Genomic DNA, 27,062 nt, shown 5'->3' on the forward strand with positions numbered 1-27,062 from the left:
TTCTTTGACACACCAAGGGTTTCCTGATTTTCCTCTTACTTAACTGGCTTTTTTTTTTTTTTTTTTTTTTTAACCTACTTACTTTGTTTAGTCCATAGCTCCGCCTCCCTCCAGTGTTCACTTGTATTTTTTAAGCCCCTTGTTTGCACATCTTACCCATGTATTGCTTTTCTTTTCTTTTTTTTTCAGTTAAGAAAATACAGGTACACAGTTAAAAAAATTAAAACAAAAAACAAGTGGTTCTATAAGAAGTATAGTGGAAAACAGCAGTTCTTCTCTGTCCTGTGAGATACCACCTTCAAAACTTCACTGTTACTTTTGGGATTTACTTGCATCTTTCTAAATAATATACTTATAATGCTGTTTTTTGTCATTCCCTCACCCTTTCCCCCATTTACATTCTGTTGGCTTTCTAGTATGGAGGATAAAGTTGTATTGTTTTAATCATCTTTTTCTTTTTCTCTGTCCTTCCAGTATAACAGTTTTGGGTTAAATTAATAAAACAACTTTTACCTTATTGTTAAACCAAGAAGTATATTATGATGTATATTTACTTAAAAGTGTTTTCCTAATGCTGATTGCTTTTAATTGTTTTTAAGTTTTAATAACTTTTATTGTTTGCCATGGGTTCCTGTCACTAATTCTTGCCAAACAACTATCAGTTGCTTCTGAATACTTTTTCCTGTTTTTCAGATACATTGTCTAATTATCAGTCTGGATAATTTCCTCATAAATCATTCCTGGTGCCCTCTTCTCTCCTTCTGTATCATTTGGCCTTTTATCATCTTTGGAAGAAGCAAGTCTTCACCTTTGTGTTGCAGCTGTGTTTCTTAGATGCCTTGTTTTCTCTTTGTTCTTCTGCTTCCTGATTGAGAGTTTATCTGGTATAGAAGATCACATTGGAAATAATTTTTCACCAACTTTGATACCAGTTTCTTTGCCTTTTAGCTTTCTGTGTTTGGGGTGAGCCATTTTTTGTGTAATTGGATTTTTTTTTTTTAATATTCCATTCTTCCTCCCACAACTTTCAGGATTGTATCTTTACCTGGTATTCTGAAAAATCATGGTAATGGCCTTAGTCTGTCTGAAAAATTATATCCCTCAGGTCTGAGAAATGCATGTTGGCTCAAACTTCTCATTATTTGATGTTACCTTCATAGAAAAAAGTCAACATTCCTCTCATTCTTACATATGTCTGTTTGGTGAAATGACTAGTAGATAGCCTAAGCCAGTTATGGGAAATCTGATGATTTAGAGTGACAACCCTGGCGTGTAACCTGGGGATAGATACACGAATGAGAGTTAATCCTGGACAGAGAGAGAAGTGATCAGAGGCATATGTGTGGGGAGGGGCGGAGGGAGGAGTGGTGACTTAACAGCATCTGACAGAATTCTAGAACAGAGTAGGTCCTATACAGATAAGTTAGGAAAAAAGAATTATTTTGTCATAGTAGACCTTATAAACCAAATATTGAGGAGAAAATTATTCATGATATTTGTTACAGATGATAAGGCAGGCTTTATTCAAGGGAGGCTTTTGCAAAAGGTATAGGGACCACTGCAGTGGGGTCATGAATTGGGAGAGAGAGATTGGGTTCGACTCTGAATATAGTATGGGGAAATGAATTATACCCAGGGAGCAGGGAGAGAGTATGTTGCCCAAGTCAGGCTAGAGTGATCAGACATCACCTGTGGGGTGGCAGGATGGTGGGGGTGGGGGGGGGGGATTCTGGCCAAATGAGTTTAGCAGGATTCTTGCTAATATTGGACAATGCAGAGAGAAACACAGAAGTCCAAAATGTTGAGGCCTGGTTGAAAATGCCCTCAGAGCAACCTGAGGTGAGTCTGCTTAAGGAGAGAATCTTTGTCACAATGCACAGAGATAAGAAAAAGTGATCTGTCTAGGGAACTGTTGGGAGGAAGCAAGGATTTAGTAAGGATGGTTGGTGACACTGCATTGTGCAAGGCCTTGCACTGTCTGTGATTCCTGTATAGGCAACCATTTCTCCATCTTTTCCCCTCCATGATAATGTACATAATACTTGGCCTTTTCTGGGACTGTGCACAATCCTGGAAAGCCATCTCTTTCATTTAATAAAACATAATGGCATGCAAAGAGGATGATGTTACGTATCGAACATTATACGCACACACATCCTATTCTAAGTGACTTGTGGTACAGCATTTAAAACCTCTTCATAAAGAATCCAACACTTGATTTTGGAAAGAGCAAAATATATGTACCTCTAGTAAAGCTTAGGGAGAGGGCAGAAGGAGTATATATATAAAACATCAGGAATGAGAAAGGGATATAACCGTAATTAAAAACTATATGGGTATATGAGGTACAGCCAAACAGTAATTAACTTTAAAATCTTAGTGAAACAGGTGGTTTGTGACAAAGATGCAAATCATGAACTACGATTCATAAAGTTCACAGTGGTGGTAGATAGAAGTTAACCAAAATTCTGATTTTTGCTTGGTATCTTAAACTGTGGTATTAACTCATTTAATCCTTGCAGTAATCCTATGAGGTAGTTGCTGTAAAATATCCATGTTTTACAGAGCACAGGGAGATGAAGTGTCTTACCCAAGGCCACACAAAACAAAGCTAAAATTCAAAACCTACCTAGCCAAGGTTCCAAAGCCCACACTTTTATCCACTGCACTTAGCTCTGGCATTAAAAAGGGTAAACTGTTTGGATACTTCGGTGTTATAAATACCATTAGTAGCTGCAGTGCCCACTGGGGAGCCTTAGGCTCAAAAGTCATTCAGACAAGTAAGACCTGATTAAGTCACACTTGATGTCAGATTGACATAGAAGGATATTGGACAGGAAACAGCATGCCAGCAGAGCAGTGACAGGCATTCCTCTTCCATGAGAATCCTTGCAGTTTTGTGTAGGGGTTAGCTTTTGGTTCACGAAGTGACAGCTCAGGTATGAGAATGAGACTCACATAAGTGGGCACAGAACTACTCTGTCATACTAGTTTCCTGTGGTTGCTCTGACAAATTGCCACAAACCGGGTGGTTTAGAACAACCGAAACTTTTTCTCACAGTTCTACAGGCCAGGAGCCTGAAATCAAGGGCAACAGGACTGCAGGGCAGTATTCTCTGGAAGCTCTAGCGAAGAATCACTTTGCTTCTTTTCAGCTTCTGGTGGCTGGTCTTCACATCTCTGTTCCCTCTGTGTGTCTCTCTGAAAACCTTTACTCCTGCCTCTCTTACAAAAGGATACATGTGGTTGCATTTAGGGTCCACCCAGATAATCCAGGAGCAGCACCTCCTCTCAAGACCCTTAACTTGAACACATATTTTGCCATATAAAGTCATCTTTTGTTCATCCTACCGCATCTGGTTGGAACACACATACCTATCCCAAATAGGAACCAATATCTTTTGTAAGTTTTATGGGCAGCATACTCTCCCTGCCTTTTCAATAGGGACATGTCCAGCTAAGAGTCCCTATACTGAAGAAATCTCAAAGCTATGGCATCCTTCTCTTTTTGCAGTTCTCTCACTTTAGATTTATTTCATCACTAGGATATTTACCATAATTGTGTTGTTGCTAATACATACATCTGACATTTCACCTTTATCAAAGGTTTTAGAAGTAGAGGAACTAGTTAACCCAAGGTCTGATTTGTTCATAAAAGAGAATGGGTTTTGTGGACCTACTCATAGTGACATATTATTTAGAATATGTCACATATGATTACTATATATTGTTGTTTTGTAACCTTTCATGATTTGTTGATACTCTCATAGGCTTTGGGAGCAGCAGTGAGTTGATGATGGTACACAGGGTTCTTTTTCTTTCTTTCCAAAGATGAGGGTGTGTCACTGAGGATTTGTTTCAGGTTTTATAGATACTAAAAAGATACTGTAACCTTTGAATAGTAGCAAAAAATGTTTTTAAGGATTGGAGAAACATAGTAGTAACATGATGGTTTGGGGCCGTTAGGCAAGCATGAAGGAAGGAACAGGAGAGTAATACCAGTTATTCCAATGTCAAGAGACAATATTCTACAGTGTCAAAAAATTACATTCATTAATAGCATCACCAGTCTCATCGGAAAAACCTTTAAATTTTGGGAAGCTGTCAAGCTCACAGTGGAGGTAGATACAAGTTTTCTAACTTTCTGATTTCTTCTTGACATCTCAAGTTTGATCATTGGCATCAGATTACTGTTACTTGCTTTTCTTGAAAAGACAGGCTCATTTCATTCGTTTTCAAGAAAATGTCTTCCAAGTACCTAAGTTTGAGTAAGCATAGTTTGTTAGTCATTCTTCTCCTTTTTTTGTTTGTTTATTTGTTTTGAGAGAGAGAGAGAGAGAACGAGCAAGTGAGTTGGGAGGGGCAGAGAGAGAGGAGAGAGAGAATCCCAAGCAGGTTCCACTGTCAGTGCAGAGCCTGACTTGGGGCTGGATCCTAAGAACTGTGAGATCATAACCTGAGCTGAAATCAGGACTCTGACCCTTAACTAACTGAGCCACCCAGGCGCCCATTAGTCATTCTTTTGAATAAAAATGGTGTTGCATGAAAAGAGACTAGTTCTGTTTACAACTGAAAACCTCATGTATACTTTCCCTCAATACAACCATTGCACCTCAGTATGGAGCAGAAATGCTTTAAATGAAGTTCCCATGTGGCCACACATGTTATTAAAACAGTGTGTACTAAAGGGTTGACATTTAATAAAATGATTTTTACTGTTTAATCAAGGATATTCTTTTCTTTAAAATTTTAAAAATGTTTATTCTTGAGAGAGGGAGAAAGAGAGACAGAGACAGAGAGCATGAGCAGGGGAGGGGCAGAGAGGGAGACACAGAATCTGAAGCAGGCTCCAGGCTCTGAGCTGTCAGTACAGAGCCTGATGCAGAGCTCGAACCCATGAACCGTGAGATCATGACCTGAGCCCATTATGACACTCAACCGACTGAGCCACCCAGGCGCCCCACATCAAGGATATTCTTAAGTGAAACTGACATTAACAAGAAAAAACCTATACGTGCTTGGTAGTCAAGATTATGACGATGTCTGGTTCAGTTTGGTGCCTCTGGCTTAACTCCTGCTACGTTGCCAGCAGTTTTACTAACCATTAATTTTGCATCATCAGTATAAATGTCAGCAGAGCTAAAAAGCGAAATAACATCTTAGTATTAACAATGAAAATAACTTTGACTCAGCAGACCTCCAGAAAGGGTTTAGGAGACATCCATTTGTCTGTGAACCACACTTTGAAAACAGCTGCTTTAGGGGATTATGGCATGCATTTTTGATTTATTAAAGTCTGAGTGGTATATTTTCCCTTTTCTTGGGCAATGCAAGATTCATAGAAACTTTACCCTTCACCCCTCCTTTATTCTATCATTGTTGTACATATTAATTCTGTATATGTTTTAAACATAAAATATTATTGTTGAAGTTGTCACCCACATTTTTAAGATTTTGTTTGCTTGTCATTTCTTCCTGCATCCTTTCTTTTGAGATTATTTTCTTTTCTTTATGTGGGCTGGCTGTATTCATAGATGTGAATATGTCTTTATTTTGCCTCATGAAGTGTGTATTGAGGTTTTGTTATTGTTGTTTTGCATATGGGCTTTCAGTTTTTCCACCACCATTTGTTAAAGACAGTCCTTTCTCTGTTGAATTGCCTTTGCACCTTGTCCAAAAACAGTTGACTGTATTGGCATGGTTCTGCTTCTCGATTGTCTGTTTTGTTCCATTCATCTATATGTTTCTCCTTTCCTCAATACCACACTGTCTTGACTAGTGGTCAAGCTACAGCTTATTATATTGTCTTGAAATCAGATAATAGGAATCCTCTGACTTTGTTCTTTTTCAAAATTGTTTTTTGAAATTCTAGTTACTTTTTTTGCACATAACCTTTATTTTTTTAAAGCTAATTTCCTATATCAAAATTGTTATTTTTTATTTTTAAAATATAATTTTTTTGTCAAATTGGCTAACATACAGTGTGTAAAGTGTGCTCTTGGTTTTTGGGCTAGACTCCCGTGGTTCATCCCTTACATACCACACTCAGTGCTCATCCCAATAAGTGCCCTCCTCAATGCCCGTCACCCATTTCCCCCTCTGCACATAACCTTTAGATCACTTTGCCAATATGTGCAAAGGAGCATGCTGAGATTTTGATTGGGACTGCGTTGAATCTACATAAATGAGGGAGAATTGATATTAATAACATTTCCTATTTTGTGAACATGGTATATTTCTCTGATTGTTTTGGTGTTCTTTGGTTTCTTTCATCAGTGTTTTGTTGTTTTCCACACACAAGTCATATACATTTTTGTTAGATTTATGCCTAAGTACTTCATTTTTGGGGAGTAATATAAGTGGTATTAAAATTTTTTTTAATGTTTATGTATTTTTGAGAGAGAGAGAGAGAGAGCATGAGCATGAGCATGAATGGGGGAGGGGCATTGAGAGAGAGGGAGACACAGAATCCGAAGCAGGCTCCAGGCTCTGAGCTGTCAGCACAGAGCCCGATGCGGGGCTCGAACCCACAAACCATGAAATCATGACCTGAGCCGAAGTCGGACGCTCAACTGACTGAGCCACCCAGGCACCCCTATAAGTGGTATTTTTTAAACTTTCAAATTCCAATTATTCATTGCTCATGTATAGGAATACAATTGACATTATAGCTTGATTATTATACTTATCAGTTCTAGTAATTTCTGTAATTTTAACTGCAACTTGTCAGTCTACCTTCAAATATATTTTCCTTATGTCATGCATAGTATGGACTTTAACAAGAATGTACTTCCATCTCACCCATTCTTGTCTTTTGAATAATTGTCATACATTTTCATTCTATATATGTTACAAACCCTAAAACACATTGTTACTGTTTTTTACTTTTATATAGCCTCTCTTAAAAATTAAACTTCGAGGGTGCCCGTGGATGGCTCAGTTGGTTAAGTGGCGGACTCTTGCTTTAGGCTCAGGTCATGATCTCATGGTTCCTGGGATTGAGCCCCGCTTTGGGCTCTGTGCTCACAGCACGGAACCTGCTTGGGATTCTTTCTCTCCCTCTCTTTCTGCTCCTCCCCTGTTCGCACGTGTGCATGAGCTCTCTCTCAAAATGAATAAATAAAATTTAAAAATAAAATAAACTTCAAGGTAAAATTTACATATATTCTATTCCTATTTTTAGGTGTTTGGTGATTTTTGACAAATGTATACACTATGTGGTCTTTTGAAGATTGGCTTCTTTTACTCATTCATGCTATATCAATAGTTTTATTCCTTTATATTGATAAGTAGAATTCCATTGTATAGGTGTACCACAATTTATCCATTTACCTGTTGAAGGATATTTGAATTGTTTCCAGTTTTAATTGATTATGAATAATGCTGCTATATAAACGGTAGTTTTTGGTATGTATGTATATAGGTTTTGGTATGAACATAAGTTTTCACTTCTTTAGGGCAGATACTTAGGAGTGAGATTGCTGGGTCATGTGATAGATGTATGTTTAACTTTGTACTTACTTGTCAAATTGTCTCCTAAAGTGGCTGTACCATTTTGCATTCTCACTAGCAATGTGTGAGAGTTCCAGTTCTGCATCTTCGTTAACACTTGGTATTGTCACATTAAAAAAAATTCATGAACCTTGAGGGCACTGTGCTAATGAATTAGGTCAGAAAGAGAAAAGGCAAGTACTATATGATCTCACCCTAACTGTGTGTGGAATATAAAAAAGTAGAACCCATAGAAGGAGAGAGTAGATTGGTGTTTGCCAGGGGAGATGTTGGTCAAAAGGTAAAAACTTCAGTTGTAAGATGGGTAAGTTGGGGGGGAATCTAATGTATAGCCTGGTGATTTTAGTTAACAGTACTGTATTGTATTCTTGAGAGCTGGCTGCTGAGCGAGTAGATCTTAAATGTTCTCACTACGCATATAACCATATGAGGTGATGGATTTGCCAACTGACCTTGTTGTGATAATCATTTCGCAATGTAGACGTATATCAAATCAACACATTGTAAACCTTACACTTAACATGATGTTTATATGTCAGTGATATCTCAGTAAAGTGAGAAAAATTTTTTAGCCATTCAGTTAGGTATGTAATGGCATCTCATGGTTTTGATTGATTTCTGTAGCTTTATAATGGGCCTTAAAATTGGGTCATAGGAGTCCTTCAGCGTCATTCTTTTCCAAAACTATTTTGACTATTCTAGTTTCTTTGTTTTTACATTTAGATTTTATGATCACTTCATCTGTATCTACAGACAAATCCTGATGGGATTTTGTTCGGGATTGCATTAAATCTATAAATTAGTTTAGGGAGAGTTATGTTAATGCTATTGAATCTTCTAATTCATGAACATAGGATTTCTGCACTTATTTGGGTCTTTGAATAAATCATCGCTGTTTTGTAGTTTTCAGCATATGGATTCTGCTACACATATTTTGTTAGAATTATATGTACATATTTCATATTTTTGGAGCTACTATAAATGGCACTTAAAAATTATTCATTGTTAGGGCATAAAAATGCAATTTATTTTTTGTAGATTGAACTTGTATCTTGTGACTTTGTTAAACTTGCTTATTAGTGATAGGAGGCCCCCCACCTTGATTTTTGGAGGGGGGGGGGTCAGTTGTGTTTTAAGGAGATATTAAAAAAATAAGAAAAATGTCTTTTGTAATTGTCCATGCAGTTACCATTTCTGATGGTCTTTATTCTGTGTTCTGCATCAAGATTTTCATCTGGTATAACTTTCCTACTGCCTGAGATTTTTTTTTTTTTTTTTTAACCTTTCTTAGACTGTAGGTCTGCTAGTGTTAAATTCTTTTAACTTTTGCGTATCTGGAGAAGTGTACTTTTACCTTTTTTTTACAAGATGGTTTTGCTGAGTATAGAATTGTAAGTTGGCAAATTTATTTTCCTTTCCTTTCAGTAACTGTAAAGTTCTGTTTTATTCTAGCTTGCATTGATTCAGGCAAGAAAATTTTCTATGCTTGTGTTGCAGCCTGAAAAGTCTTTCTAGGCAGTAGGCTTGAGGTAGTTTTAGGGCTTACGTACTTTTTTTTCCTACTCTCAAAGATTACGGTTATGCATTCTCCAGTATCCAACGTCTGAAAACATTTGGTTTCACACATTTTCTCTTGTTCTTAAGTTATTTCATTCAGGAGTAAATTTGGTCCATTTCACTTCATCTTGCCTGCAAGCAGAAGTCCAAAGACTTAAAAATTTTAAACATCAAAATTCCTCATAGAGTGGAAGATTAAAATGTCAGTAAACATGTCATTCCAGTAATTCGGATGTATGTCTTACATAGAGAAACTAGATTTAAGGTTTTTCCTAAAGCTAATGGGTTCATACATTATTTCACTGATTTCAAATAGAAATTTATTTATTTATTTTTATCTATTTTTAAGTTTTTAATGTTTATTTTTATTTTTGAGAGAGAGGGTGCGTGCTCAAGCACGTGAGCAGGGTCAGGGCAGAGAGAGAGGGAGACACAGAATCTGAAGCAGACTCCAGGCTCCAAGCTGTCAGCACAGAGCCCAGCGTGGGCTTGAACCCACGAACCATGAGATCATGACCCGAGCTGAAGTCGGACGTTTAACCGACTGAGCCACCCAGAAATAGAAATTTAAGTATGAGCTTACTAGAGATGTAAACTAAGTTGAAATGGTATTTTGGATGGTCACTTTTCATATTTTACATAAAAACATTTTAAATGAGTATTTAGTGTTAAGGCATTTTTCTTTTAATTCCAGATTCCTGGTACAGTGTGCTTTAAGGACTGATTGTTCAGATGAACTTTTTCAGATTAGTGGAGCAAATTTTTAGAAGAGCCGCTAATAATAGGAGATGGAATATGCTTGATACTTTTATTACTTTTATTCTTTCAATTTCTGAGTTAAAAACTTTTCAAGTCACACTGGAAAAATTTGTTGTTATGATAGGCTGGGGTAGGGTTACCTTTTAGTAGTTTCTTAGACACGAACCCTTGTGAAATATCTAAGGAGTGGGTCATGCAACTGTTTGTTCCTTGATCTTTATTAATCAACAATTTGTGTTTTGCTGTGTTGCTCATTCTTAACAGTTTGTAGATCACAGTGGCAGACCAAATTTTCCTCAGTAGTCTTTTGAGTGTAACTGATTCTTAGGAGTTTTATATATTCCGAATGTGGATGCTTTCTCACCATATGTGTTGAAAAGTGTTATTTTCCCAGTTTGTGACTTGCCTTTATACTTGTATGCGTGCGTGCGTGTGTATGTTATAAACTAAAGTCCCAAACGTTGATGTCATTGAATTAATCTTATCAACCTTTTTTTCATGACTAGCATTTTTTTTTTTTTTTTTTGTCTATGTTTAAAGCATTCCTAACCTATGCTGAAAATCAAAGTCATTTTGCTGTTTTCTTATAGGTTTAGGTAGCTTTGCCTCTTACATTTAGGTCTTTAACTCATGTGGGATAGGTTTTTGTATGTGTGGATATAGAAGTCTAATGTCTTTTTTTTTTTTCCCTTCCTTCTTACAAATAGTCTTTTGACTCACCATTATTTTTTGGTTAGGTTATTATTTGCCTATTTTGTTAGAAGTTTGCATATATATGAAGGTGTGTTTCTGAGCTCTTTAGTCTGTTGCTAAATACTTGTATTTATGTGTCAGTTCTCTTTATTTCTGTATTGTTATTGTAATTCATGATACCTGGTACAGTGCCAACTTTCTTTTGGTTATATTTGTGTAGTGTTTCTTTCTCTGTCTTTTCTCTAAATCTTTTTTATATTATATTTTAGATGTGTTAATAAATTGCATAAATCTGTAATAAAAAGTGTTGACAATCTTTTTTAAAAAATGTTTATTTTTGAGAGAGAGCACACGTGTGCGTGGCGTGGCGAGAGCGGGGGTGGGCGAGGATCTAAAGCAGGCTCTGTGCTGACAGCAGCGAGCCTGATGTGCAGTTCAAACTCACAAACTGAGAGATCATGACCTGAACCAAGGTCGGATGCTTAACTAGCTGAGCCATCCAGGCATCCTGCTGACAATCTTTTATTCTTAGCTAGCATATTTATTCTATTTTCATTTTGTTGTGATTAATATATTGCATTAAGCAATATTCATTTAATAGATCCACATATTGATCACCTTTTTTTTTGCTCTGCTCTTTTTCTCTTTCCATGTTTAGTGACGTTTTGAATGTAAAGAATTTACTTCAGAGCTGTAGAAATTCTTTTTAGGCCAGGGATGTCATAGTAGTGTGTTTGATTTGGGCCTATACTTTGGATTGCTGTTAGTTGAGGACTGCATATAGTTAAATTCTTGCTTGAAGATTTTATCTTCTACCCAGGTCGAATGAATTTGGGGTTTTGGTTACAAATACTCGAGGTTTTCCTCTCCAATCATTGCCATTATAGAATGGATAGTTTTCCTCATCTTTCAATGCCAGTTTTAAAAGAAAAATTTAACAATTGTATTATTATCCTATTTTAGTTTACACTTAGGTTGAAGGTGTAGCCCATTGAGGTCTCAGTGTCCTCCAGTCTCTCCAATGGGGAGAGTGTCTTATTTGACTCCTCTTCTTGGGTGGTCCCCAGCTTTGTGTTCTGCCCCCTGAATGAGGCCTCTAAACCCAGCACTCAGGTTCACACACACTTTCAGATGTCCTCAGTGCAAAAAATTGTTTCAGCACTCTCTCTACCCCCCTCCCCCAAGTTCTCATCCCCCTTACCCCTCAAGCCCATTCTTCCTAATTAATTTTCTTACTAGGGAAATTTCACATTAAGAACCTTGTCTTACTCCCACTGCCACAGTTGGTTGTGTTGACATTTTTAGTTTTCTGCAGAGTGGTTGTCCAGGTTGCTTGAAACCCCAACCCTTTTCATTTTATGACCTGCATGGAAAAATAGTTTGTACTCATGACCAGTAGAGACTATTGAAGGTGCTTAAGATGGGTGATGGTGCATAAACAGTGGCTCTGGCTGAGAGGTTCAGGCTGCCCTGGCACCTTGGCTGATTTTGCCTGGCAGCCCCAGAGGCTGAGGCTACCTCTCTTTCATTCAGCACTCCTAGTAACCTATTCCCAGTGCATGTGTTAGAAAGCATTCTATGTAGAATATAAATCACAGAAACAGAGCTGCGTGTTAAGTTTTTTCGTTGATGAGAAAGGAAGGGAATTACAGATCCTGAATCATGCTGGGCCAGTACAAAATGACACAGGAAAGAAAAATGTAATTAGCTAGGTTCTTTCTTTACAATAGAAGAAAATATTGGTGAGTGTTCATCAGGTCAGGGGCTGGGGATTTTCTAATTTTGAGCCTAACATACCTACTGTAAAGGAAGTGGTGGTGGGTTTTGAGAAAATAGGAACCTTTTACATCAATAACTTGGTAAAGAATTCAAAGGCAAATGCATACTGGGAAGGGATATTCTGCCACAACATTGTATGTAAAAGTCTTTTACATATAAATAGCACCTGACAAATCATTTAGGAAAAACTGTTCATAATCCAGTAGAGAAATGTGCACAGTCTACGAACAAGTTGATAGTTCATGAAAGAAGTAATAAACTCAGTTAGTAAATATTTGGAAAAAAGTAATCAAAGAACTGAAAATGAGCATTGCTGGTGGAAGATTACATTGGTTCTGCTTTGCTGGTGGGATTATCAAAGCTAAATTGTGCTTTCTGTTTGACTGTGAGGAATTTATCCTAAAGAAATATAAATTGTCCAAATTATGTTCATTGGGTAATAATAGTAAGAACTTGGTTAACAACCAGATTCTCTTCAGTAGAAACAAATTGTGGTTTAGCTGTTCAGTAAAATGCTATGAGGTGTTAATTTTGATATATATCTATGTTTTGGTATGGTAAGCGGTTAATACTGAATTAAAGAAATAGTACAAATCTTTGTATGCAGTTTTATAAACTATTTGAATATATGCATAGAGAAAAGTCTCTAAGGGTATATTCAGACTGATTAAAAAGCTTTTTTGTTTTTTTCTTAAAGTGCTGTCTTTGGGGAGGCGCCTTTACTGTGTTGCAGATTCTCTAGTTTTAAGGATTGTTCATTTATTTAGTAAATAAATTGAAGTGCTTACTACCTATTAGACATTGTAGAATTAAGGGGCACATGGGTAGCTCAGTCAGTTAAGCGTCTGACTTCAGCTCAGGTCACGATCTCGAGGTTTGTGAGTTTAAGCCCTGCATCGGGCTCCTTGCACTGACAGTGTGGAGCCTGCTTGGGATTCTCTGTCTGTCTGTCTGTCTGTGTCTCTCTCTCAAAATAAATAAACTTAAAAAAATTGTAGAATTCAAAGCAGGTGATGTTCAGTGGAGCTTATGCTGATAAATGCGATGGCTCCTCCCTGCTCTTTCCTCCAATGGAATGTTTGGTCCTTTTTATGTGCATTTATTATTATTATTTTAGAAATGTGTATAAAACAAATGAATGCATACTTTACAACCACAGATATTAACTTGAACTGTATATATTATAGCAAGTATCCAGGTTATAGCAGGCATAATAGGTACAGGTTTTGGGTTTTTTTTTTTTTTTTGCCTTTATGCAAATTTGGTCTGCTTAATTTTGTTGTAGATGGCTTTATTCCTTTTTTGTATATTTTTGGAAATCTGAAATAAATGTGTACAGGTGAAATGACAGGGATTGCATATAAGATTGCCTCTGTCTTCCTCTAGATAAATAATAGACCCTATGGAGTAGCAAGCAAATTAGGTAAAATATAAGCTATAATGCCTACTGTTTTATATGGGAAATCACAAGATTACTTTGGGCTTTTGTCATAGAAGTCACTCTGCTGAAATTCTGTCTCCTACATTCCTTACTTTCAAATTTAAAATATACATCGTTTTAAAGATTATTCAAAACTTAATATACATACTTGATTTGAAGAAACTTTATAAATAACTTGACTATGCCCTGTCTACATGGTGTTACATTTAGCATGATATAGAAAAGAAATATTTGGAAAATAACATAGGCATTTTGACACAATAGCTTTTTTCAAATTTAATGCTGGCGCTGGGAGGGTATACGTCTGTACATGCGTGCTGATGTAGAGTTTATTCATATGTTTGTCTGCGTGCATCAATGATAAAGGTTAAAACCTGCTAACTCTAGAGAATTAGTAGTAATCCAGCAACTTGTTGACAGATCAGACAGGATAGCCTACTGTGCTTTGTTGCAGCTGTATTTGGCCTTTTTTTGGGGCCAAATATACTAGAAAGAGACAAGAACAACACTAGATAAACTAAGGAGATATAATGCAGAAGATACAAAAAAGTAGGGTGAAGCCTTCATCTCGAAAATGTTATATGTGTTTTATATTTTATATATGTGTGTATATTTTATATATATATACATATATATATATATGAATATGCATATATATATGAACAGTAGTGTTTTTCTGCCAAAGGTGGCTTTTGAATTTGGAGACTTGGTGTTTTTGTTTGTTTGGATTGTGTGTCTTTTTTTTTTTTTTTTTTTTTTTTTGAATTGTTGCATTTCATGTGATTTAAAGTAAAGCAAAGTGAGAAAATCTGGTAAAGAACTGTGAGGCTAAGTCTTCCTGTGGCATGGTGGGAGCAGGAAGTGGCGATCTTACTCTTTTCTGCTTGGTGTAGAGGGAGCTAGTGTGTAGGAGTGTAAGAGGAAGAGCTGCTTATGGGGTCCTTAATATTGGAAATGACTTTTAGGTCCTTAGGCATGGTCTGAGTTGAACACCTTACTGCTTACCCTGTACTGTAACCTCAGATACTGTTGGAATCCTACTTCGTAACTGTCACCTTGAGCACAGGATTTGCTTTCTTTGTGGCTCAGTTTTCCTATCAATGAAGTAGGGTCTTCCTATTTCATACAGACATTGTGAGGATTCAATGAATAAATATTTGTAAAGTGCTTAGAATAATGCCTGGTACATATCAAGGCCTCTAATATTAGCTATTTGAGCAACTTACTAAGTTATCTAGTTTTGATTTCAGTAGCGTATTTCTGTAAGAATATTTTGTAATAGCAAAGCATTTTCAATAGTTTGTTTGAAAAGAATGGTATGTAGGGTGCCATGATAGCATCGTGCATGATGCTTGCTTACTCTTTAGTATCCAGCACATCCACTGAATGAAGAGCAGTAGGTCCAGAGAGGCTGAGAAATCCAGGAGCAAGACTGAGGTGCTTAGATTTTGTTATACTGCCTTTATTGTGATGCAGAAGATGTATATTAGTTGAAAATTGGAGAGAGGGAGATAGGGTAGATTAACAAACATGTAAGTTCTTGCATCTTCTCTAAATTGTTAAGTATGGGTAACAGTTAACTAGATTCCTTTTTCCTTTATCCTTTTTGTATGTATTAATGATTATTTCATTAGGTGGCTGGGATTTTTAAATTTATCTTCTTTTAAAAAAATTATTTTTTGGAGGGAGGGAGAGAGCAAGTGAACATGTATGTGAATAGCAGAGGTGCAGAGAGAGAATCTTAAGCAGACTCCATGCCCAGCGTGGAGCTCCACGCAGGGCTCGATCTCATGACAATGAGATCATGACCTGAGCTGAAATCAAGAGTCGGACGCTCAACCAACTGAGCCACCCAGGTTCCTTGCCCCACCCCCCACCCCGCCTTTTTTTTAAACAAAGGAAGAGGGCTGCATACTCATTTGTTAAATAAAATAATTCTCAGAGACAGTCATCAGTGTCAGGCTTCTTTGCAACTCCACTGTTCTAGAAATTTAGGCTTCTGCTTTCCTCTGCTCCATCCTCAGCTTTTGCTTCCGCCATCTAGGTGATTCCAGCCAGGGGGAGGAGGGGTTGAAGGAGAGCATGTCCTTCCTGGTATGCCATTGGCCAGAACTTAACCTCAGACTGCACCCACAAGGATGGCTGGGGATCCCAGTATTTATTCTGTAGAAACATATGTGTAATTAAATTAGGGGTTCTCTTAACAGAAAGAAGAGAAAGGATATCAGGGACACCTAGAATCTGAAGCAAGTTGCAGAAGAACAATGTGTATATATAAGTGGGGAAAAATCTATCAGCTTGCATCTGCACAAAATCACCTTGAATAAAGTAGGAAAGTTTTAATGTTTGTTGCTTCTGGGAACGGGAATTGGCTGGCTGGGATCAGGATTAGGAGACAGACTTTTCACTGTATACCCTTTAGAATTGGTGATATGTACATTTTAATTTTTCAGCAACAGTAAACAGGTATGGAAGTCTGATATACGAGTTCAGGAATAGCTAGGTCATCAATCATTAATTCTTAAGATTATCATTTTAAGTGTGCAACGTTTCCCTCATTTAAAAAATGTGAGTTGAAATTTCAAAAAATGATTTAGATTCAGGTAGTTTCAACTCTTTAAGATTTGTAAGGTGTTTGAGAAGCAGCCAGGCAAAGGCATTGCTGAATGTTTGGAAAAGGGAAGAATTCTCGTTATTTTTGAGACATATTTCTGGGAATGATATCAACTTTAACAGTGCAAACATTTTTAGGGCTTGAAGGGAACACGTCAGGATACTGTATTGATTTAGAAATTAATTATGGAAATTCAAGTAAAATAAACTAATCATGCAATTAATTCAGGAGAGATGCACTCACGTGTGTGTGTGTGTGTGTGTGTGTGTATGTGTGGGTGCGTGTGTGTGTGTGTGTGTGTGTGTGGGTTTGTATTATATATAATATTATACTTTGTTTATATTATAGAAGCCCAAGGAATCTTTTTAAAAAATGCAGCTCTTGAATTGTTTCCAAAGTAAGAAGTCTCTTTTCTAACTTTCATTAAGATAGCTTAGTAATTTATGCTTTATTTCTTTGCATTTATATGAGCCAAAGATGGCACATTTAATTTTTGGCATATTTAAGTTTTCCTCTTTTCTGATAGAACTGGAGTAAACTTGCTTATAAGTTATACCCATTCATTGGTCTGATGTTTGGAGTACCCAAAGTGCAGTTAATCTTATTTCCTAACAGACAGCTTTCTGAATTTTTGAGTAAAGCTTTAGCATCCCTGATAGTTCTCTTCAGTTAAACTTAGTTAAAATAATTTTCATACAGGGGCGTCTGGGTGGCTCAGTTGGATTAAGCGTCTGACTCTTGATTTTGGCTCAGGTTTGAGCCCTGCATCAGGCTCTGCACTGACAGCATGGAGCCTGCTTGGGATTTTCTCTCTCTCCTCTTTTCTCTCCCTGCTCTCTCAAGATAAATAAATAAACTTTAAAAAACTTAAAAAAAATAATTTTTGTACAATAGTTCCTCCATTCTTCACCAAAATTGTAGCTCTCTATAAGTTACCACCTGTTAAAATGTGGCACTCAGAACTGGCGATAATGTTAGAGATCTGGTCAGAGTAGGTAAACTGTGGCGAGCTGATCATTGGTGTTGATATGTATAATAAGCTTTATTAATTTGGGTCATGAGTACTTTTTTAGTAGCCGTATTTCATGGATGACATACATGTTGACCTGTAGTCTGCTTAAATCCCTTAATCTTTTTTAAGTACTCAGGTGGCTGCCGAGCCATCTTGTATATCTCTGGCTGGCTTTTAGGACTTATGTGCAAGACTGCATGCTTATCTTTATTATACTCAACCTGAAGGTTTTGGTTCATTTAAAATCATTGGGGTATTTAGATCTACATTAATTTTCTCTACCATTTGTATGTCCCAGCTACTTTAGCTAATCTTTTAAATTGGAAAAAAAAAGTCATTTGTTTAAAAGTTGCCTATATTTAGCAATTCTAAAATATTAACAAGTGTCAGGGCGCCTGGGTAGCTCAGTGGGTTAAGCTTAAGTCCAACTTTTTCGGCTTAGGTCATGATCTCACAGTTCCTGAGTTCAAGCCCCATGTCAGGCTCTGTGCTGACAGCTCAGAGCCTGGACCCTGTTTCGGATTCTGTGTCTCCCTCTCTCTTTGCCCCTCTCCGGCTCGCTCTGTCTGTCTGTCTTTCTCTCTCTCTCTCTCTCTCTCTCAAAAATGTAAAAAAAAAAAAAATAATAATAATAACAAGTGTTGTATTTTAGCTAGACCCTGACCAAGTTTATCATACAAGATTGTAGTTTTTAAGCAATTTTTAATGTTAACATTAAAAAAGTAAATTGGTTACAGGTCTGTGTTTAATGAGCTCTAAACTTCAACTGTCAAGGTTTAGAAATAGAGGGCAGTAATAATCTCACTGTTCTGAGAGAACTGATTTTTCAGACAATAAATATAAAGCAGATACTGAGCACAAATTATGTTGAACATTGTGGAAAATTATACTGTAATGGGAGGAAGATATTGACATTCTGTACCTAGCTGGGAGGTTCTTAGTTTACTCTTCTTTGATTCTAGTATCTAATGATTAACTTTATTCTCATTCTCACTGTTTTTTACAGTAGGTGATAAGGATTATAGATGGGTAAGCCACTAACTAGAAGAATCCATAGGATGTAAAAGATTTTTGTGAAAAGCATTGTTTATCCCCGGTGAACTCCATTATTTTTATAGGCTTTTCATTTATGAACATGAGAAATTTTACTTTCTTAATATTTAGCATATGGATTAAATATTCACTTGTTTCTAAGCTTTAAAAATCATCCAGCTGTACACTACCCATTAGCCACATGTCTATTTAAAGAGAAATAAAAATTAAAATGATATAATTTAAAAATTCAGTTGTTGACTTCTAGCCATGGTTCAAGTGCTCAATAGCCACATGTGCCTAGTGGATAGTATATTGGGCAGGACAGATTATAGAACATTTTTATCATAGAAAGTGCTCTATTGAATGGTGCTGATCTAGATGCAAATGATTTTCATTAAAATTTCTGACTATCCTCACATTAGAGGTAGGATGATTCCTAGAGGAAAGCATAATAATTTTTTAATGGTTTTTATAAGAATGGAAATGATAGAGGTTAATTATGAAACAATCTAGGAAATAGAAGTAAAAAGAACAAATAAATAATGTTTCTGTATGACTTTGTATTTTTAACATTTGTTTTATAGTCTAGTCCTTTTTTCCCTGTGTACACTGTATGGGGATGATCTTACTTGCGTATACTTCAAGTAAAAACAGCAGGAATATAAAAGCAACTATTTTAACAGGCAATATTTTTGATTTATAGAAGTCTATCTAAACTTTGTTCTAAATCTAAACTATCTATATAGATCTTCTAGGTGTATAATTAACCTTTTGACTAAAAATGTTATTGTAAAAATACTGTGTTTCATTCTAGATTATTGTATGAGTTAGGAGTATTGGAAATTATCCCGTTATTTTCCTTTAAATGCTTTTAAAAAATTGTTAGCATTTGCCTGTATCTAATGCCAGGGTTTTCCTCAGACACTTCAAATAAATTCATGAGGTTTCACTGCCAAGTGGTGACACGGGCACTTGGAAACTTTATTCTGACTTTTTGCTCCTCTTCATCTTATTCAATATTTGGCTCTGTCAGCATCATCTTTGACCAGCACTATCTGTTGGTAGGTACATGCTGGCTTTGTTGGAAATGATTATGAACTTGATAGTGAAGCCTGAGTGTATGGGTGGGTAGGCGAATTGAAAGTCTGTCCATTCTCGCTTTTACCTGGTTTTATGCTTCACGATGATCAGAGTTATGTATGGTATTCATTTTAGATGTGTTCCTTTGTTTTATGGGCACTGGAAGATAAGGCAGTAGATCATGGTAGTGGCATCAAGGTATGGCCATAGGACGGGAGTATAGAGTGTTGCCATCTGTTTGCTTATTAGATCATTAAAGAAAATTTCTTTGGATTTATAACTTGAATCCTTTTTTCACTATGGAACCATATTTGCTCATAAATTTAATGCTGATCAGCCATAAGGAATTATCAGGGAGGAGTAGAAAAAGTTTCTAAATAGCTTACTAAGAGTTTAAGAAGAAAAGATAATAACTATTTTAATGAGTACTTTATTTACAGTTACTCTTTAAAGTCACTCATTTAATGTAAAATTAAGAATTGTCATGGTGTAGCCCAATAATTTTATGAATTTTTCTGATATTAAAAAGTACTGAAGTAAATTGTATCTTTGCACTTTTAACCATCTGCCAGATAGGATTATATATGACTTAAATAAAGAGGATCTTGAGATTTCATGCCTCCAAATTATAGTAATTTCTGAGACTTCAGTGTAGCATTCAGAGTCTTAATTACAGGGAAGCAGAATGATTAGTTTTTAGTGATTGTGATTTGGTACATATGCACATGCAGATAGCTAAGAGTGGAATAAGAAATGAAGATAGCCCTTTTGTAAATGTTAGGCTTTAAGGATAGTAGAGTCATCCCAGAATTTGCCTGGTTTAGGATGGCTTCTCCAAACTTGATGAACATTTACGTATGTGCTTTGCATAGGTAAATTTTAGGATAGACATTTTGAGACTCTCCATCCAAAGGCCCTATATTTCACAGGAGAGGAAAAATCAAGAGATTTTGAGTGGTTACTTTGCCCCACATCACATTTTCTTGTCTCATCAAATGCTCTTGAAGTGGTAGTGAAAGGATTTTTTGGTAATAGAAGCTATTCTGGTTCTTTTCTTTGTGGGTGCCAAACCTGGGAATGTACCCAGAGATTTGAGAAATCATATACTTTTTCTTTAGTGACTCCAGGACACCTTATAGCACATAACATTGTAGAGTAAATCATTAGCAGGGAAATTTTGACAAACTGTTGGAAAGCTTGAAACAGTCTTGAAAGAGAGCTTTTACTTATCTGAGGAGAAAGTAAAGAAACAATTATTAAGTATCTATGGAGTGTTAAGCACTGTGATAAACCCTTATTGAAGTCTTCTAATTTGAATCCTTTTGTTAGTCCTCTGTTACTAAACCTGAGAGTCAGAGAGAAGTTCCCCAGGATCTCCTGTAGCTAATGGCAACTGGAATTTGTCAGGATTCCAGAAGTCTGTTCTTTCCATCGTTCACTTTCTCTTGCAGTATTCTTTATTACCAAAAAAAAAAAAAAAAAAAAAAAAAAAAAAAAAAAAAGTCTCCTTAACGTAGTATGTTACTTTTTTTATTTGGCGAAGACATTTTGAGAGTGAGTACATAATGCGTGTATGTGAGGGTAAGACGAAAGACCGGAGTTGGAGTGTGTTTGAAGTATATCATGAGAAGACGTCGCAAAGGCAGTTCATGGTAGCTTAAACTGATAGAGGTTATGACAGAAAGCTATTCAGTATTAATGGTAGCTATTATTACTCTGGAGATTCTGTGAATTCTCACATAATTGAATAAAGTTCTTTCCATCTGCGCAAAAGATGGATATTATTTGTTTATGGCAACAAGGACCACAGTAATAATTTAGATTTATAACTTATGGGTAAAGTTATCAAAGTGCTCCTTATCTGGCAACTATTTGTATTTTATAGGTAGGAAAAGTATTTATGCCACAACCAGTGGCTCTTCTAATAAATACTTAGGTATCTAAGGAATGCTGCATGGACTGTGTCTGAGGTAGAAGTGAAATACATTGATTTCTTGGGTGATTGAATGGAGGATATGTGCATTATCTCAGGAAGGAAATGCATTTTAGGGTTTTTCTTTCTTCTTAAATGTTTGTATTTTTTATTTCTAGGCTGTTCGCTGCTACGAATCTCTAATCTTAAAAGCTGAAGGAAAAGTGGAGTCTGATTTCTTTTGTCAATTAGGTCACTTCAACCTCTTATTGGAAGATTATCCAAAAGGTAATTTTTTCCCCTTGTTAATTACTATTTGACTTATATATGTATTGAAAATAATTGTAATTGTTTGTACTCTACTGAGGGAGCTATCATTTTTACTTTTAAGAAGTTGTAAGCTTGTGAACATCCTAAACAATGAGAAAGAAAAATGGGGTGGGAAGAAATGTGAAAAGTTCATGTAACTCTATGTAAATCATCAATAAGTTGACCAGTTAAACTGATAACCACCTATATGTGCACTTCTGTTTTGGGAAAAATCCCTGCCCTTTAAAGGTTCTACCATAGTAGAAAGTGAGCCATTGATGGACACTCTGGAGAAGTAACAGAGACTCTGTATTTCTCTTCTTTATCCTGGCTGTAAAACTTCCATTTTAGCTAGAAAATATTTAAATGAAAATCTGATCTGTAGTCATGTTATTGTCAAGGTAACTAACACAGAGAGGTGATTACATATGAGCTTGAGCACCGGAGAGAACACATTTTTTATTCATTTGAAGTTTTTTTTCCTGTAAGAAGTGAGTTAAATGACTGAAGGCAGCCCCCGAGATATGTCCTTTTTATAGTACCAAGCTGCTGATGCAGATCATTACTCACTTAGGAAGATAAAGCACCCCCAAACACCACCCACTCCCCCAATACCAAAGGCAGAACCCATAGCAAAGAAAAATTGTATCCTTAGAAACCAGAAAGTTTTAACCTTCTGATGATAGTAAACATCTGAATGCAGAGGAAGTAAACATAGTATGTGTTTAGTGGGCAAAGCAACTGGCAGGTTTCAGGGCTGGAGCGAAGGATCACTGCTGTTTAATACTGATGTTTTATTGTGCCACTTTTTTATTAGGTCAGGTGAACACTTTCCTAACGAATATGCAATTTTTATTTGACACGGGTGTTATATATGAGGTTTGAAGTTAGGTTTCTCTCCCAGCTCATCTCTATTGTTTATAGTGGCATTATCCTTAACAGATTATATATATATATATATATAATCTGTTAAGGATAATATAAGGAATATATATATAAATATCCCTGAGCTTCAGTCTTCTAATCTGAAAAGCAAGAGATAGAAGGATTTGGGGATTGCTCTGTGAAACTGGTTAGTACTTAGAAAATGTCTTCAGGATCCTAGGTATTAATCGTTATTTAACACTCTATGTTTTAATTTTAATTAAGGCTAGTAACTCATGTAAAGGAAACTGTTTTAAAAAAGACACAGAAATCCTGTATAATACAAATTTTTAATGCCACATCTTTTACTTGGAGAACATGCTAATTTGAAGGCACATAAACAGACCTAGACTTGAAAATTAGGTTTGTATATGGAGGATTGGACAGAGGTTCTTGCTGCTTTGTTGTCATGTAGATAGATAGATAGATAGATAGTAGCTTTTAAAACTTTATTAATTTATGAACTTAGCTATATTTTCCATTTATAAAGTGTCTGGTTATGAAGGTAATGAAGAGTCTAGGAATATTTGTTTTGGATGGTTTTTTTTCTTTTTTGGGAGGTGAGGTGGGGGCATGTGGCAACTAGACTGTTGGCAAACTAGCTGGCAGGAGTAATCTAATAAGATGGGAGAAGAGAATGATAATCTTTGAGGATTTTAAAGTCCTGGAAAAGAGGTACTCTGAGACCCATTTACTGTCATGTAGATGAACTGGCCATTGATAGCTAGGCAATAGGTCAATTATTTGTAACAGGAAGGAGAAGAAGGTGGCAGTGGACGCAGTATATTGGTATATTTTTCTATTTTAATGTTTTAGTCTATTTTAATATTTTAAGCTGATGGCTTCTGTTTCCTTGATGTGTTTTTAATCATCCTTGAGTCTTTATTGACCACGTTTCCAAGATTTAAAAAAAAAAATTCCTTTCTATATACTAATTGTTGAATTCTTTCTGTCCACTCTTCACCATCTTCCTGTAAGTCCAGAAGTAGAGCCTGTCTCTAGCAGGCCCCTCCACACTCCATCACCACCACCACCACCAGTTTATGGAGACATTTGTTGCCTCGGGCTGCTTCCTCCTCCTCTTTGGAACCCAGTACGAGATGAGAAGCTCTGGCCCCAACCAAATAGGCACTTAATTTTGGAGAAGAGATTATAAACCATGGCTTTTTAGGGAGTAAACAGGAACCATGCAACGAACATGTTGAATAAGCTCCTCAGGTATATGTATGTGGGGGACTTACTGGTCCTGTTATTCTGAAGACAGTTCTTTAATTATAGTCCTGAGTCCTCTTCTTTGTGTGAAATTTTCTGAGCTTGGGGTTCCTTGTGAGAAACTGCTTCTACTTCTGCAGTACAGAATGGTAGAATCTGTTTTGTGTACATTTTGGACTGTGTTTTTTCTGTCCTTACTTGTCATTCTGATCCCATCTTGCTTCCTGTCTTACAGGAATCCCTAAAAATTTCTGATCTGCAGATGGTATACTTTGATTATCATTACTGTTATGGATTTATTCATTAAAAGATATTTCCTGTCTTGTCAGATGAATTTGAAGCAGAAGGGAAAAAAGATTTTCTAAAACAGTGTTTTAAAGCCTTTCTGGTTCGCAATTTGTTTGAAGAGTTTTAATTTTTAAAAACAATTTTGACCATCTGATTGGGTCATTTGGCTTCTAGGAATTTATCCTTATTGTAGGAAAACGAAGGCTCAGTGCACACGGCCTATTGCAGGTTGGATTCCTCTGGAGGGAGTTCAGCATTCAGGATATTTAGTAAGGAGGGCCTTTAGGATCAGCACCTGTGGAAGGTAGGGGACAAAGGATTGGATTGGAGAAGAGGGAGGAGTGGACAGAGGTGAGAAATTGAGCTGTCACAGCCTTGGCCAGGTCCGTGGGGAGCCTTGGAGCTAGAATGGCCCTTCAGAGCTATCCCAACTTTGGGGCAAGGTGAACAGGCCTTTATACTCCATCCTTTTGATACTGGATACTGGCCAGCCTGGGAAGGAGTGTGACCTCGGGCAAGGTGGCTCTGCACCTAAGGCAGCTCACTGCTGGAGGCTGTCTGCGGGCAGGACTCCCAGCATTCCTTCCTTGAAGCAGGATTTGAATGGGTTTTCGCTGCATCTACCATACCTCCTTGCCACTCCTCACCCCAAAGCTAACCCGTTAACCTTTGCCCAACCAAAGAGCTGATGGAGGTGTCAGACAGCCTGTGTTAAGCCATGGAGATGGGGCGGTGATTTCTCTTCCTTGGGTTGGAAAAGAATCCCAGAGAGCCATGGGCTATAGGACAAGCATAGATATTCTTACGAATATATGTGATGGACCTTAGGAGCAGTTTAATAGAAATCGTGTGTAAGTATCTGTAAATATGTGTGGCAGATTATAGGAAATGATAATCACTAAGTTAAGTAAGTTATTTATAAAATTAAGTAGCAAATTACCTCAGACCACACATCAAAATTATAAGGTAAGAAACTTGGGAGATAGTAAGAATTCCTAAAGGAAAACAGTTGAAGGAGATCTAATAATTACCCGTTCCTGATATCAGCATGAAAACCTTGAAACTTTAAGTTTCTTTATGGTTCATGGTGAGCTGGGGGTTTTCTTTGAAATTCCTGCCAGGGATTGATTTCTCTCCCTTCCCTCCTTCCTTCAAGTAGTTTGTCATTTTGTTGCATTGTCTGTCACTTGTGGTCAAAATAAATTTTGGTTTTAGTTGCTCAGCAGTTACAGATGTCTAGGGCAAGTTTCCAGCCAAGAGTTGCTAATGTGAAGAGGTCTTAATCAGAGTAGATGAGCTCTCTTTGGCTTCTCTCTGTCTTTCTTGGGTGGAATGACAATACTCCATCCTAAGATATATGAAGTATAAGAACATAGAGTGCATGTTTTCCAGTCATAGATGTTGAGTTTGGCTTCTTCAAAAATTACTGTTTTTGTTTTTTTAATCCTTGCATGGTTCTCTTCATTGTTGTAGCTGTTAGAACTAAAGGTTGTGGTTCTTTTAAGAATCTGCTTTTTTAAACTCCTTTCACTTAGAGAATCATTGGGAATTAGTTTGCATAGTATATATGTTTGCTATACAGTAAAAACTTGTGTTGAGATAGTAAAATAAAATGAAAGAAAAACCCAAAGTACTGACCTAAACGGCCGTGTAGTATCCATAGAAAATGAATATTACGTATCTCTCTGAAAACCCATTGCAGTTGGGGTGATTGTTCACACATTGTCATTGTACTCACAGTCATTGCACTCGATTTTTCCATGCGACTTCAGTGTATTGAGTGGTTTTTTTTTTTTTTTTTTTTTTTTTTTTTTTCAACGTTTTTATTTATTTTTGGGACAGAGAGAGACAGAGCATGAACGGGGGAGGAGCAGAGAGAGAGGGAGACACAGAATCGGAAACAGGCTCCAGGCTCTGAGCCATCAGCCCAGAGCCTGATGCGGGGCTCGAACTCACGGACCGCGAGATCGTGACCCGGCTGAAGTCGGACGCTTAACCGACTGCGCCACCCAGGCGCCCCTAGTGGTTTTTGAACTGTGATACAAATATATATATTATAATATATATTTAAATATATAAATATAAAAATAAATATAAAGATCACCAGTGCCTCCACGCCTTTCATTGCAAATTTGGGAATCCCCGATTTTGCTCAGTCTGCTCATGGCCTAGAATTACAAAATGCACTGTAGAAATACCGAAGGGAGCAAAATAGTCACCATAACCCAGGCTGTCACAAGCCTGTGTCTAGGCAATAAGCACAAGTTATAGTAGCTTCAAGAACCAGAGAGCTGTAGCAGAACAAATTGAAGGGAACACAAAGAAGACATATAGTTGGTGTCTCTTGTAGTAAGCCAGATGTGAGACCTTGAGGAGTATATTAATTTAATAATGACAAGGAAGCAGTAAGTCTGAGATTTCAGTATGTGCATTAATTTGACTTGAAGGCCTCTGAAGGTGCTGATGTAGCGGTAACAGGATTGTTTCTTTGCTTTTCCAACTTTCTGTCTGCTTGAATCTGTAATATTAAATCTTTTCAAACGTGTGGAGAGAGGGGGATGTGGGAACAAAGATCTGTTGTGGTGGATGCTGTTCAGAGGGCTTTTCAAATGTTAACATGTATTTAATATGTATTAATGCTGCATAAAAAGGAAAAGATGGGGGCACCTGGGTGGCTCAGTCCGTTAAGCATCCAACTCTTGATTTCGGCTCAGGTCAGGATCTCACAGTTCATGAGTTCAAGCCCTGCATCGGGCTCTGTGCTGGTAGTGCAGAGCCTGCTTGGAATTCTTTCTCTCCCTGCCCCTCCCCTGCTCCACACACTCTCTCTCTCTTCAAATAAACTTAAGAAAAAGGGAAAAGATGTGTTTTAGGCAATCAGGATTTGAGAAGGCGAAAGGTGCTAGTGAGCTAAGTACATCAGTCATTTATATGA

At 36.8% G+C, this 27,062-nt stretch overlaps 1 protein-coding gene across 8 annotated transcripts in view; it reads left to right on the plus strand.

Moving 5' to 3' along the window:
* Positions 1–27,062, plus strand: part of KDM6A (lysine demethylase 6A) — a 208,130-nt gene that overhangs the window by 48,876 nt on the left and 132,192 nt on the right. For all 8 annotated transcript variants that reach the window (XM_045471883.1, XM_045471885.1, XM_045471880.1 and 5 more), the window contains exon 3: positions 21,574–21,682. In XM_045471883.1, coding sequence (XP_045327839.1) covers positions 21,574–21,682 — 109 coding nt within the window. The remainder of the gene's footprint in view (positions 1–21,573; positions 21,683–27,062) is intronic.

Source organism: Leopardus geoffroyi, chromosome X, assembly GCF_018350155.1.
Source record: "Leopardus geoffroyi isolate Oge1 chromosome X, O.geoffroyi_Oge1_pat1.0, whole genome shotgun sequence".
In the NCBI taxonomy this organism is placed as follows: Eukaryota; Metazoa; Chordata; class Mammalia; order Carnivora; family Felidae; genus Leopardus; species Leopardus geoffroyi.